General features: G+C 34.3%; 2 protein-coding genes and 1 long non-coding RNA gene across 4 annotated transcripts in view; 1 reads left to right on the top strand and 2 right to left on the bottom strand.

Annotated features, from left to right (window-relative positions):
* The window catches only part of LOC119645266 (neurobeachin-like protein 1), a 100,556-nt gene that overhangs the window by 15,560 nt on the left and 70,397 nt on the right, over nucleotides 1–14,599 (bottom strand). For both annotated transcript variants that reach the window (XM_038045378.1, XM_038045379.1), the window contains 12 exons: nucleotides 9,879–10,022; nucleotides 9,541–9,813; nucleotides 9,331–9,445; nucleotides 8,614–8,782; nucleotides 8,386–8,510; nucleotides 8,009–8,316; nucleotides 7,763–7,924; nucleotides 7,575–7,693; nucleotides 6,055–6,406; nucleotides 5,799–5,971; nucleotides 5,379–5,698; nucleotides 5,208–5,322 (listed from right to left, as the gene is read on the bottom strand). In XM_038045378.1, the coding sequence (XP_037901306.1) occupies nucleotides 5,208–5,322; nucleotides 5,379–5,698; nucleotides 5,799–5,971; nucleotides 6,055–6,406; nucleotides 7,575–7,693; nucleotides 7,763–7,924; nucleotides 8,009–8,316; nucleotides 8,386–8,510; nucleotides 8,614–8,782; nucleotides 9,331–9,445; nucleotides 9,541–9,813; nucleotides 9,879–10,022 (2,375 nt within the window). The remainder of the gene's footprint in view (nucleotides 1–5,207; nucleotides 5,323–5,378; nucleotides 5,699–5,798; nucleotides 5,972–6,054; nucleotides 6,407–7,574; nucleotides 7,694–7,762; nucleotides 7,925–8,008; nucleotides 8,317–8,385; nucleotides 8,511–8,613; nucleotides 8,783–9,330; nucleotides 9,446–9,540; nucleotides 9,814–9,878; nucleotides 10,023–14,599) is intronic.
* Nucleotides 3,072–4,401, top strand: LOC119645271. Its single transcript, XR_005248645.1, has 2 exons — nucleotides 3,072–4,069; nucleotides 4,148–4,401. It is a non-coding gene; the product is annotated as an uncharacterized LOC119645271 (long non-coding RNA).
* LOC119645268 (cuticle protein 21) lies at nucleotides 11,796–13,115 on the bottom strand. The gene is made up of 2 exons (XM_038045382.1): nucleotides 13,036–13,115; nucleotides 11,796–12,905 (listed from the first exon to the last, which is right to left on the bottom strand). The coding sequence occupies exons 1-2, from the start codon at nucleotides 13,048–13,050 to the stop codon at nucleotides 12,147–12,149; spliced, it is 774 nt and encodes a 257-aa protein (XP_037901310.1). The 5' UTR covers nucleotides 13,051–13,115; the 3' UTR covers nucleotides 11,796–12,146.

Genomic DNA, 14,599 nt, shown 5'->3' with positions numbered 1-14,599 from the left:
AAATATCTATTGAGGTCTCTAGGAGAAAGGAAGAAAGAAAGAAAGAAAGAGAGAGAGAGAGAGAGAGAGAGCCATTGAATTTTTTTTATATTTTAAAGAATCTAATTCTGAGAACATATTAAAAGAAACTGATGCTGAAGTCCCATCGCAAGACGAACATATTTTTTTGACTTCTTTTTATACCTTAACGGATACAGTATATATATATGATAACTTTTCGACGATCATTCCGCAAGTAAAACGAGATGAAAAATTCGAAAGAAATCATGAACTGAAAAGAATTATTGATAATGCGTCATTTTAATGAACCATAGATGACTTCACTTATGGACGACTGATTTTTCATATAATTATGATTCTCTATAAGCAATACTTGTGCGCACGCCGTTATGTACGCCCGGTTTGCACATTTGTGCATTTGTTCGAATCACATGAAATCGCACCGCATTTTTTTTTTTTTTAGCCAACAAATGTGTGCAAAAGCGATAATTCACTTTCGTTTCAAAGCTAAAGGAATTAATTTTTACTCTGATACGCAAAAGAAACAAAAAAGAAAAAAAAAAAAAAAAAAAAAAAAAAAAAAAAAAAAGGAAAATAACAACAAAGATTATAAATTTATAAATAAATATATATAAAATTATGTTTGTGAATATATATATTATAGGAATTATAAAGATGAACTGTATGTGATAATATTTTCATATTAAGAAATTTTAACATAATAGAGAACACAGAACGCTTATCTAATTGCTTGTGGTAAGAACTATGATCGAAATGTAATTTAAATATAAATTAAATAAATTCTATACATATGTGTGCAAACACAATTCATTATGCGATTAAAGTTCGATGAAACCGCAACTAAAAAGAAGAAGATGAGTTTCCATTAAGCACGGTATAAGGTAAAAATTTTGAAAAAAAAATTCCAATTCCAAATTCAAATTCTCTTTGGAAGCATTTCATATAAACCCCACAACTATCCAGTTTTCAAACTTCACATGAAAATTTTATTAACATTTTTGGGCATAATGGAGGAATAGTTGGAAAATTATCAACCATTTCTAATAATAACTACGGATGAGACCGTGGACCGATATAATGCGCTTGATAATATTTTAAGGTTAAATTTGTTTAGACAAATGTTTGAGATTGTGACCTCGATTGCAAGTTAATAACAAAATATTCAATCAATGATTGAATCAATCTATCTTATTATTCTTCTCAAGAGTACATATTCTCGATGAATATTTTGATAAGTACTTCAAAAAACTGGACAAATCTTTTATATTTCATATTATAGTAGAAAGAGTAGTAGCAGTACTAGTATTAGTCAACTTAGATTTTTATGAAATGAATTTTTTATCTTTACCTTCCTTGCATACAAAAATGCAGCACTTATCTCGGATCCATTTCTCAGTGCAAGAAAAGTGCCACCTCCTGAGCAGTTAGGCAAGCGCACACAATTTCTTCAATGTCTGAATAGGAAATTGATTATTGATTGACGCGTGAAACGTCAAGCTATTCATTTCACAACAGGTCTTCTATAGATCTCAAAATAGTCCAATCTAAATGAATAGTTTTTCTCGTTCATAACTCACTAGTCGATATCTACTGTCTACTGCTGTGATATATATGATTATATCCTTTATTTTAGCGAACTTACTGATGGTAATGTAAAGTTTTTGAATCGAACTTTAAATCAATAGTTAGTAAAAAATCAAAGTCGTTTTCCTATCGTAGGGTGATTGTGATGGGATTACGTTTATTTTCAAGCGTTAAATTGCGAACTTATTGCAACGTCAGGTTTCACGTCAGATTTCTTAATTTCATCTTGAAATTTCAAAACTTTCACGATAGCATAGAAAAGGACGGGAAGACACGAAGATGTAAATCAGCTTAAGAGTTTAAGCATTGATCGAGAGTTTTAGACTCTGCGAAGCAAATTCCGGAGTATTCGATATATATAGGGACATATTTAGGGCATCCCCAGCTCTGAGCTTAGAGTTCAAGCATTAATCGAGAGTTTTAGACTCTGCGAAGCAAATTCCAAAGTATTTGATATATATAGGGACATGTTTAGGGCATCCTCACCCCTTAGTATAGAAAGGTACAGAAATGTAATAAATGGATTTGTTAGCAGCATTCTTTTCTGGTTTGCCTGTTTTTTTTTTTTTTTTTTTTTTTTTTTTTTGGTGGCATTACTTTGTAAGAAAATCTTTAATAATTTGAATACTTGAGAGAACACATGATTACGATTAGTTTTATAGAGTGCAATAAAGGAGGTGGCGATAATTTTATTTACACGTTTATAAAACGACACGAGAACTTGTACGTAACGTGATAATCACGCGACTTTTCTTTTTGAAATTATAGCTACGATTGTTATTGTTATTGTTGTCGGCATTTTTATGGTTAAATGCATACTTTCACATAAGCAGACAAACAATATACTTTTATAAGCGATATACATATAATGATAACGTCGTAAGCATGTATATGTGATTAAACAGATCACACATTTTCGTTATTTACAAGCTATATATATATATATATATATATATGTATATCTACAATATATAATGAAATTGTTGGTGAAAAGTCACGTGATTATTAAAACGAGATTTTTTTTTCACTCATTATTTATAATGAGTTATAAAAGTGAAGCAGTGAAAAATATTTCATAAAAATTTATGTACAAAATACAACAATAATAAAGTATAAAATTCAAAAAATTTGACGTCAATATGTATAAATTTTGTTTTGAATTAATATACAATTTTTGATAATAAAGACTTGGGGTGTGTCACTCTAATAAGACGACTATCTATCTATCTTCCTGTCTATCACTCTGACTTAGCAAAACAAAATAAAGTTTTGCATTTTTTTCTTTTTTTTATTTATTTATTTATTTTTTTTTTTTACTCAACTTATATTTTGATTCATCATAAAAGACTCATAGAAATGTCAAATTGATAACGAGAACATTTTTATTAATGAGAACTTAAAAAAAAAAAAAAAATTTAATTTGTGCTTTAGATTATTACAACAAATTTAAAGGTTAGGAGAGCAAAGATTTATAAAAAACAAATTAACCTTAAAAATTAATAATTATTCATTCGGCGTTTGCGTGCGATCCCCAACGATAACACTACGGCTAATCATTTGCAATGGGTGAAGAACGAGAGGTAATCTTGAGAGATAGGGTGAAATTATTCTATCAGAAAATAAATTTATTATTGCTTGAACCATAACGATGGTGCAAGCATTTATTTCCAACTCATTCAAAGCATTAGAAACTTTGAGCGAAAAACATTTACTTTAACTCAGCAACACATTATGATCGCGTTAAAAAGCATAGAAAAGGTTTCTGCGACTAAACAGAGCATTTCGAATACCCATCACAGAAGGTGGGATAAGGTTAGCTCAGTATCGCAATCAGGCTGAACAGTTACCCACTGTTATACAGTTTGTAAGTAGCGGAGCCGTTGTTATCTATGACAGTAAAGCAAAGAAATTTTGATGCGTAAAAGACCATGTCGTCTATGTCGATTTGCAAACGAGCTGACAGGTGCCTTTATTTTAAAGATCTTGTAGTGTTTAAGAAAATGTCCAATTTTCAAAGTCGTGCGTTAGAAACAGAGGATAGAGGCGGAGTGCTAAAACATTACAATATTATTCAAGGCCACATTGATTTTGCATATATCGCTTTGCAAATAAATCTCGCAGTAATCCATATCATCATTCTAACATTTTTTTTTTTTTTGCGAGAGAGGACTGGCAACGTAGAAATCGCCACTTTAATTTTTAAACAGCGACTTCAATTGTTTTTTTTTTTTTCATTTATGTTTGCAGACGCCCACCTCCCAGCGCCCAAATGATATATGCAAATACAACTTATTTTTGTGTTACATATTGATGCCAATTTTTAACCTGACCAATATTTTCATTCTGACCAATCCCTTAAGGTACGCTCCCTAGTCATATGACATGGTGTCGGTCAGAAAGGAGTGAGCAAAGAGAACAAGATAGGGAGGCGGTAGCTGAAGCCTAGCGGGTGTATGCTCATCCGGTGAGTGTTATGCCACCAACTTACCAACTAAGCACTCACTACACCTATGAGCTATGACCAAAGTAAACTCTATTCTAGCCTAACGGCGGCATTATCTTTTGTCCGAATCGCTGCATGACTTTAGCAAAGTATCTGAATGAACTCAAGCAAAGGAATAGGGCCAAGCGAGGAACAAGTGTCTTGTGACGCAAGAGCCCACTTTCCTTTGTAGATGTAGAAGAGCCGGCAGTGCTTGATGTTCGGAATATTAATTGGTGTTGGCTGGACATGCAGAACATGTGATCGAAGTGTTGTAAGCAGCTGTAAAGGATATGTTTTTTTGATCCGGTGCAGTCGATATCCGCACCGTTTTCACCGCTAATATCCGACTGGGTAACCTGGGCTGTGTTATGCTTGCGTACAGGTATCTAAAGAGTTAGATTTATCCCCCAACAAAGTTCTTGAAGTATTTTTCAGCATTCTCACCCGATCGTTCTGGAATTGCCCATGAACCATGCAACACGATAGTGCAGGTCGTTTGTTTTATTTTTTCGTCTCACTTTCACGTTGAACGTATATATAATACTACACATTTTTTCCTCTCACTTATTACTATTTCTAATTCTTCCTAACTACCACCGTGGACACAAGGCCAGGGCAAAAGTTCTTTTGTGTATTGAAAAGGAAAAACTGTCTGAAAGTCTCAGTGAAAAAAACATTTATGGAAAGCATAATAATTCATTTTTATTTGAGTTTTTATGTTTGCGTTTGTGTTCAGATCGCGAAGATATAAAGAAACTTTCGGCTTTCCTTTCCAGTTTCCTAGTAAACTTGATAATCTCAACAAATGGCGAATCGATGAAAATGACTAAATCGACTAACAATCTCATACCAGAGACGAACATACGAGATATGCAGACCGGATCCAAAGCTATATAAATAGGCTGTTTTGCAACTCAAGGGATAGATAATATGCAAATAACCTTTTGAAGGCTATACGAAAACACTCCATGCATACATAATATCAAGCTTTCAATTAATGACATCTACTTTTTAATGTTAAAAAAATCAAGAAGAACTTCTTCGCTAATAAACTTAATTTGCTCTAAAAGATTGCCTACTTTTAGGCTTATATTTTCATTTATCTTTAAAAACTTACCATGATACGAAACCGTGACATAAGAAATTTGCACACAAAATTCTGTGCAACCAATTGGCTTAAGTGTGCGTACGAACTGACCATCTTGTATGGTGTAAATATTGACGGTTCCATCCTGTACGGTAAATTGCCGATAATTTTTTGAAAAATTACTACATTGAAATAACTTACCAAAGAGCCCGAAACTACCATATCTAGTTCAGTATAGATGGCTACACTTGAAATCGCACCATCATGACCGTACAATGTTGTCAATGGTTTAGGTGAGAAACTGTTTTGCGAATTCAATTGCATAACTGATTGTAAGTTAGTCTGGCTAGTTAAGGCATGTACGGGTATATTTGATGTGACATTAGCACTACTGCTACCAGCAATACCACTACCACCATAGACATGTGAAGCTTGAATGCTCCATATAATGCAGGTGCAATCGCGAGAACCGGTAACCAAATAAGAACCACAATTATCCAAAGCCAGACAAGTTATAATATCTGTAATAAGAGGAAAGAAAAAAAAAAAAACAGAAAACAGAAAACAGAAAACAAAACCGTTACACGCGTATATCTTTTTTGCTATTTTTTTCAATTATACCTAAATGTCTGGTGACCGAAGCTATCGATTTGCCTTTGTGTAGATTATACACTCGTAACGAATTGTCCCATATGCCGCCAGCATACAACAGCTTGCCATCCGTACTGATAGCAAACATCTGCGAGTGAGGCGCTTGTGAGGGATGTAAAGGACCAAATATACGTTTACGATTTCTTTTGAATCGTCGTAAATAGATTATGAATTCATTTTAAAATTATATTTATATAATATATATGTAATGTTTTTATAAACTTACTTTAAATTTGTTGTAGTAGCATCTATTTCCAGCAAGAAACCTCTTTCCTTATCATAACACATCCATGAATGGCAACCCAAAATGCAGGACTTTGAAATGCTAACTAACATATCTGGACTTAATTGCAAAAACGATCTTGGTGGGCTACGTGGTGGACTCAAATAGACTATCGGATCTTTGGGTGTTGAAATTTCGCAGTAATATTGTACAATCTTATCAAGAAATTGCGTTAAGTCAGGTCGTTTTAGTTCGCCTCTTAGCAGCTTTACCGCCGTCTCTTCTTGAGTAAGGCGACGCGGATGAGGTTCCCTCATAAGTTGCGATGGTACTTGACCGAAATTATTAATCATACCTTAGAATAGCAAAGATTAAATATAAATTAAAAAATGATGTGAAAGTGCTTGCTGTTTTTGCTTTACGACTTTATTTTTTTATATCATGGTACTTAAACTTGAGCTATTTCCTAACTTTGACTTATCATGATTTTTACAAAAGTGTAACAATACAAGATTTTAAATAAATTTAATCGTTTGAGGTCAAAATCCTATTTGCGTTAAACTTTTTTAAACGAAATGATAATTGATTATATTCGTAGTTCTTTTCCAGATCGTGAAAGCTTTGAAAGCCCATAAAATTTTCAAATGTAATTTCAATAGGTACAAACTTGTCTTAATATATTTTTTAAAATATCATTTTTTTTACACCCACTATCAAAAGATGCGAATCTTTAGTTTCTCCGATTTTCAATGCATTCAATGCGATTTTCGGCTTTAGCTGACACTCACGACTCTAATTATAGGAGCTTGACTGACTTTTAACTGACTCAATGTGCAATCAAAGGTTGCTAAAGATGTCAATGCTTTTTGCCAAAAATTAAAAATTCTAATATTTACTCTACGGATCTCTCAAAAAACTGCAGACAATTCCAATTGATTCGACCAATATATCTCGCATATGTTTGCCAATTTTTGCTAATAGGACAAGATGCACTTGCCTTAGACACTTAGTTTTAAGATAAACAATGTTTGAGTTTAAGCTCAGCGTTTCTAAATGCCACTTAAGCCATTAAGCTATGGCCTAACAAGTGGGGTATTAAGTTCTCGAACAAGATAACAAGAACCGTCTTCGACCCTCGTAATCCGTCTACCTATAAGCTTCTAATGGCTGCCGCCCCTAAGACAACTTTGACCAAGTATTCTTAACCGCTCTTTCTTCGACACTGTTTTTTCAATACCGTCTGGTACTCAAACGGTTAAGGAGGCCCAAGTTTCTACTTTCACAATAGATTAACGGCTTTGCAGTCAACTCGGTAAAGTGAGAATGATTGTTGCAAATGGCACTGAAACGTGAATAAATTCTAATTGACAGCATTTTAAAGATGAAGCTACGCCAGAGTTTTAAGCCTGAACGTTTGAACAACAAACGATCATTTATTGATATTCAAGAGAATCACGTTGAGTGTTATAAACTTTATACCTGTATCTTTGAATACCTGCCAGTACATGTACATATTAATTTACCTTCGACAGCTTCTCTCTCGACTGGTTTAGTGATTTTATCTAAATCTACTGCACCCTCATAAGAGCAGTAATAGAATACATTCAAAGCTTCTACAGCTTTGGGACCTTTTTGTTTGTAGCTGCGAATGAATATATTGCCGTTAAGACTAATTGTAGTAAAAGCCTCTAAGTAAAACGTTTCCACTTACCCAAATATTAAATCAATCCAATGATGCAAATTTTGACTAACATATTCCGATTCTAATGCTCGGCGATGTATGGCTATAAATTCTTCGGGTGTGGTGGCCCAAGAAGGCAAAATAACATCGTCAACTTTTTCCTTAGTAATTTGTAAATGACCCAAATCAAATCTGATAGAGATATAGCCGTAAGTCACGTTATAAATAAATGTGGAATTGACACTGCGAAAGTCAATCCGTCAATCAATAGCTTACTTGTTCATGTTTTTCAGGAATTCGGGAAAATAAAAAAATTCCGGTATTAGTTCCTTAACATCGTTTGGGTTATCCATTAATAATTTCCATGTTTGAGGTATTGAATGAAATTGACGATCAGCAACATCGAAGCGACCGCTTTGCAATTCAATGTGCAGCGAGGTAAACGGTTCAACGCGTAACAAATAATGTAATACACCAGCTGAATTTGAGTAATGGGTACCATAATGAAATTTCGGTATGGCGCCAGAAGGATCCTCAAACGAATCATACTTGGAACGTACTTCTACTTCGTTTTTTGGATTAACCTATGAAAAAAAAAGAAGATATTTACAGAATTAAATCGTAACAGACGAAACGCAACGCGAATTACTTACCACACCAATCGGTTTAGATAAATCACGAAACGACTTTGGATCGGTTAAATCTAATATGTCACTTGTATAGTCGGCTAAAATCCAAGGGAAGACTGGGTATTGACTGAGATCGTTATATGAACGTCCTTAGTTTAAAGCAAAAAAAAAAAAAAAAAAAAAAACAAAAAATGATAAGAGGAACATTCTACAGAATCAAAATTATGCTAACAATTATTGTAATTCATTTACCTGCTATGGTATTCAAATACATTAAATATTCAAAATTCGATATTTCTCTGTTCATCCATTTCTGTGTTAATCCAGATGTTTTTAATAATTCAGCTGGTGATCTGCCAGAGCCATATAGAATATTCGGAGGTTGTAGGCTCAAAATTTTTGAAAATATTTTATTGCGAGTCTAAAGTTATTTCAAAAAAAATTTCAAATAAGAACACACATATACATATATATATTGTGAGGACCGAAAGTCGTCCCTCGTTTTAGCCTCACGAGTTCACCGTCTCTGGTGGGGGAGAGAGAGTGCTAGTTTAAGTTAGAGAGTAAGTTGGCATAGGAATAGATGAAGAATAGACTAAGAATAGGATAGGAATAGATTAAGAACAAAATAAGAATAGGATAGGAATAGTATAAGAATAGAATAAGAATATGATTAGAGTGTAGAATAACAATAGGTTAAGACTAGCGTAGAGTAGAATAAGTGAGAATAATTTAGAGTTAGTCCTGGTTTAGAGTCGTTGAGAGTTAGTCGTGGTTTAGAGTGTTTGTTTGATAGACTTAGTTGGAAGAATTATAAATTTAAGAGTGAATAATAAAGATCTCTGTGAATATAAATTTTCTTGTGTTTTCCTGGGCCGCCGCTTCCTGAGCTACCCCAGCCCCAGATGATCGGCCGAAAGGCCCTCACAATATTTCTAAATGCAAATTGAATTTTTCAAAATCTCTCACTTTTGTAGTGAAATTCAAAAAATAGCTTGTCTGGTCTATAAGGAAAATTTCCAACGCGCTACGTCTTAAATTGTATTTGCGTAAATGCACCTCACGTATTTTATTTATAGAAAATCTAAAAAGGGAAGAAACTCAGTGAATATAAATAAGTAAATAATTTGCATATGAATGAATTAAATAAATTGATTCGTTATCTAAATGATTTTTTACCTAAAATCATGTTTCGAGCCATCGTCAGCGGGTGGACTTAAATCGATGAACGTAAATAGGGTTTGATTGACTTCAATTCTGCCCTTAACTTTGGTCATTAACGTTATTAGTTCGCATTCTTGCGATATTAGTAACTTTTCTAAAGTCACATCTTGCTGCGATTGCGCCTCGATCGTTAGCCGTAAGTCTTCTTCCAATTGTGAATTTTCATCGTTAGCGAGAAAATCTCGAACAACTACATTCTTTATGGTCGAATCAAACTCGGATATTTCTCTACGATTAAGAGCGAACGCTACGCTATAACGATTGCTTAGATATGTGAAAATGCTTTCACTTACTTGGCATCGTAATGATTTGTAGCATTGTCTCTTAATTTCGAAGCGTTTTCATGGGTATTCGGATATAGCTGCGGTTCCAGTTTAAGTCGCATTCTAGCGGTATTCTCATGATTTGATAAAGTCCAATATTCTTCGATTGTTTTTCTAAAAACAAAAAAAAAAAAAAAAAAAATTAAATTAAATTAAATTATTTATATAAATCGTCAAATTAATCATTTCGATCCTCGAATGTATCCTTATACGATTATAAAGCTTTCACATTCTTCGGAATGCCTCTTTCAACGGTAACCGTTAAAATTCATGATTTTAAAGCAAAGATAATTACGCGGAATAGGTAGACTATAAATAAAGTAAGTAAAAAAAAACTCGTAACGGATTAGTTGACATAGGCGCTGTGAAGGATCACATTTACAAAATGTTTATTCCTTTCATTCGTGTAAAAGAAAGACAAAACGTATTAAAAACAAACATCTTGGTTGCATTTCTTAAACCGTTGCACTTGAGGTCTTCGCAGCGGAGCCATTTAAAATTGGTCTTCAAACTCGATGGCTCCGCTACGGAGACATTGTAAATAATTTGCAGTTCTTAACATAAAAACAAAAACAAATCGTAAAAATTAATATTCGCGTGTTTCGCTGTTGGCGACAAATGACGGTCACGGCTCGCGGATTGTAATACGAGTGAAAAAAAACTTCGAATGCAAAGGAGTAAAATCGAAAAATCCTGCTTTATAAAAAGTATGGAGATGAATGATCTTTTAACTCTATTAGAGACAGCTGTCTTCCCAAGAACATTAGCTTATAAATGAATAGATGAAAGATAGGCTTCAATGTCATCGTAAGAAGTCAGGGGTCTATTTACGGTTCTCGTTATTGACCTGTTGTACGATAAGATCATGTTTTGGGTTGATGGTGGTCGTGATGGAATTTGGCTTTCGTTCGTTGCATTTACGATGAAATATTTCTGATTTCATCGGTCGACGAAGAAAACTAAATACATAAATAAGCCGAATATAAAATATGGAGAAGTAATTGATAGAAAAATTCGAATCTATTCAACAAAAATACAAAACAATATTATTTTCGAGACCGGTCCTTCCAACATTAAAAAATAGTTAAAAAAACAATAAGCCACAATTATCCCGAAAATACCCAATGCCGGCGAAGATATTCAAAAGGGTCGTATTACCAAAAGAATGAGGGCGCAATTAACTCCTATGTAAATGTATTCCCCTAACATTTGCCGCATACATGGGATTAACACGCGTAGGCTTAAAAACGTCAACTGTTGCGATATTTCATTTTCACCATGCAAAAGAGAATATGCGCCAAAACTCGTCTGCGGAGAACTGAAGGCAGAGAAAACTAACCCTTTGGAAAAGAATGATTGGCATCCTCTTTTTACAGGCGGCTCTAAGAGTGATAACCTATCCCCGGCTTACGCAGGGCAAGTCCAAACTGATCGCATCTTACACGAAAGTGTGCCAACGTTTACGGCTATCCTTCAGGCCGCAAATCTTGCTCGCTAACCTAAACGTAAAACGGTCAGCAGTGTAGACAGTTTGTCGGTCATAAAAGTTGTCTTTAACCCCTTAAATTTCAAACGGAATGCGATTAACAAAATAAGAAATGACATCGACGCGCATGCAGACCAAATTTATTATTATTATTATTATTATTATTATTAATTTCGCCAGAGAAATAAATTCTAAGACTAAATAAACTCTTAAAAGCACTAGCAGCTAAGGCTATCGGCTTTTATTGAAAACTCTACCGCACTTGAGATTCGAACCCACGACCATTGACTTGCTAGTCGAGATTCCTCGCCCTCGGCTACTCAGGCGGATCAGACCAAATTAAAATATTTTTTTTCCTTTTAAAAAAAATGTTTTTTTTTAAGAAATTGTATTTTTTTGAATTTTTTGCCTTTTTATCTTAATTTTTTTATTTTGTTATATTGATGAAAGTAAATTTCTACAAGAAGCAGCAATAAGTATAATTATATACAATGAGACTTCGCTTAGCAGTTGCTCTTGTTTACCAGCATCGGTCGAAGGGTTAATTTGATCCATAAAAATGACTAGTTTCTCCTACTTAAAGCGATGTTTATTTTCGATGGCAAGGAATAGAGAGGCGGTGCATAAGAAGATTTATAAGTATAAGTAATTTGGAATCAGACAAGACAGCACAAAAGTATAAATGGTTAGGATGCTGGTGTTAGCTACGATTTCTCATCACTAATAATTGATCGATTGTGTAGGAGTTAAATTTAGGCAACAATGGGAGCGTTGAATGTGTTGGCAACAACCGGAGCTGGAGCAGCAGCAACTAAAGGAGCTGGTGCAGCTGCGAGCGGTGCAGCTATAGTTTTGGCAGCAACAATCGGGGCTACGGCGGCTACAGGCACATCCTTTTGAACGACGGCATTAAAACCATTGACAGGATCAGCGTAGTAGTTGACAATGCGTCGAGAGCCATCAGGTTCAATAAGAGAATAAGATCCGCGCACTATATCACCATCACGGCTTTCTTCTTGAGTTTTAGAGTCGCCGGTTAAAGTATCCTGAACATCGTAGGCGAATTTGTATTGCGGATGAGCATCTACAACTTCAGGTTCAGCAAGAGCGGCCTTTGTTATAAGTGGTGCAGCTGCAATTGGGGCTGCAACAACTGGGGCCGCTTTGGCCAAAACTGCTGGAGCTGGGGCAGCCGCAACTAAAGGAGCTGAAGGGGCAGCTAAAACGGGCGCGGCTTTAACGACAATTGAAGCAGGATTAGTGGCGATCACGGATGCGGGGGCGGCAGTAAAAGCTCTGGCAACCGGTGCAGTTACATAAGGTGCCGGTGCGGCGAAAGCAGGGGCAGCAGCAAAAGTTTTAGCAATAAAGGGACTTGTGTAGGCGGCGGGAGCCGCAAAATACGGAGCAGCGTAAGGAGCAGTAGCATATGTTAATGATGCAGCAACGGGGGCAACTGGCGCCAAACCGGCATTGACAGACAAAGCCAAAGTGGAAAGAATAGCAGCAATCTGCAACGTAACATGTTATTATTAATCCCGATTTAATCTTGCGGAGTAAGCTAATTCACATTTGTTAAGGTGAATCGAGAAAAAGGTCCGCATTGACTTGGGCTTTTTTCATTTACAAGAAAATACATACCGTAAACGGGCTCATTGTTTGCTTAAGCTGATGATTTTTATGTTATCACTCGTGATTGTTTAAAATTGTACTGACATAATGTTACCATAATTGTTTGGCTATTTATATTAAAGTTATCGAAACAGAAAGGGTATTAAAAATAATAAAAATAAAAGCAAAAAAAAAAAAAAAAAAAAATTTATAAAACTTTTAAATAAAATATTTATAACTAACATAGGTATCTTTTTTTATTCAATTGAACTTCTTCTGCGTGGTTTGTGACCCTCACAAAAAAAAAAAAAAAAAAAAAAACCAAAAATCAAAAAAAAAAAAGACTCTTCTGATGCACTACATTTAAATGAAAAAACTATATGTACAATACAAGCAAACAAGAACAACAATAACAACAACACAATTTCGAAGGTGATTCGGCGACAACGTAAGAAGTCGCTAAATAACACGCGTTTTCTTATAATAATGAGAAATTGAGAATTTCTGTCACGTAAATCGGGTAAAACGACCACGGCTTGTATTAGTGTTCGCACATTAGCGTTTAAGTTTAAGCTAATATGCATATACATAACGTATCTACATTAATCGCTAAGATACGTAGGTCTTGTACTTGCGAGTACGTATATATGTGCAGACGGTGACTTACAATGAAAGTGAAGACCATAATGCGTATTGCTGTTAAAATGCCAAAAAAAAAAAAAAAAAAAATTTAATTCACAACTCATCGTTCTTCTTCTTCTTACGCTTTTTTCTTAACACTAACACACTAAATGCTTCTTCATTTCAATTCAATTTATTTCATTTAATATTTTCATTTGCGTTATTATTATTGCATCGCAAGATTTCTTCATAGCCTTATGCCTACAATTTATCGCCATTTTATTACAAAAGTCTACACATTTTATTCAAGTCGGAATTTTTTTTTTTAACTAAAGAAATTATTGATTCATTATAGTTTAATTGCTTATTAAATTGCGCTTGAAATGATAAAATCGCTAATATATTTCACTTATTCTAGCCTCTATCAAAGGTTAGAGCCATGCAAGCTTTCCCAATTCTATTTGAAGACCGGATAAGAGACACTGTAAAATCTATATATATATATATATATATATATATATATATATATATATATTTATCGATCATATATAATATATGTACGATATATATCTGTCAAATCACATCCGTCTAGTTACCAGTCTAATTTATCAATTACTTACGCTTATTTAAGGTTTTATTAAGGATTAGCTTTGATTTTGGGTGCGAAGTTCCCTCTCCCGTTTTTACGGCCGTTAAAATGATTACTATTGATTCAGTCTTCAGTTGACAGTTGGTGGCTAAACATAGTTTTAATCGGGTCAACTGCAATGCTTACAATTGATTGGACGGCCTGAAGTATACTCTCAGTTGGTCACAAACGTCTACAAGCATGCATTGTACGAATGAAATGAATAAGTGTCTGATTTTGTATATCGTACGGGGCTTGAAAGGCCTTTATCGACAATGTAGTTGAGGTGGTGGATATCTAAGATTCGATAGCTTGAAAGCTGTTATACATTCCTTACTTGTTTTC

The sequence above is a fragment of the Glossina fuscipes genome, unplaced genomic scaffold (genome assembly GCF_014805625.2).
Source record: "Glossina fuscipes isolate IAEA_lab_2018 unplaced genomic scaffold, Yale_Gfus_2 1, whole genome shotgun sequence".
NCBI lineage: Eukaryota > Metazoa > Arthropoda > Insecta > Diptera > Glossinidae > Glossina > Glossina fuscipes.
The sequence above is the reverse complement of the archived record's forward strand: the minus strand, read 5'-3'. Positions and strand labels throughout refer to the sequence as shown.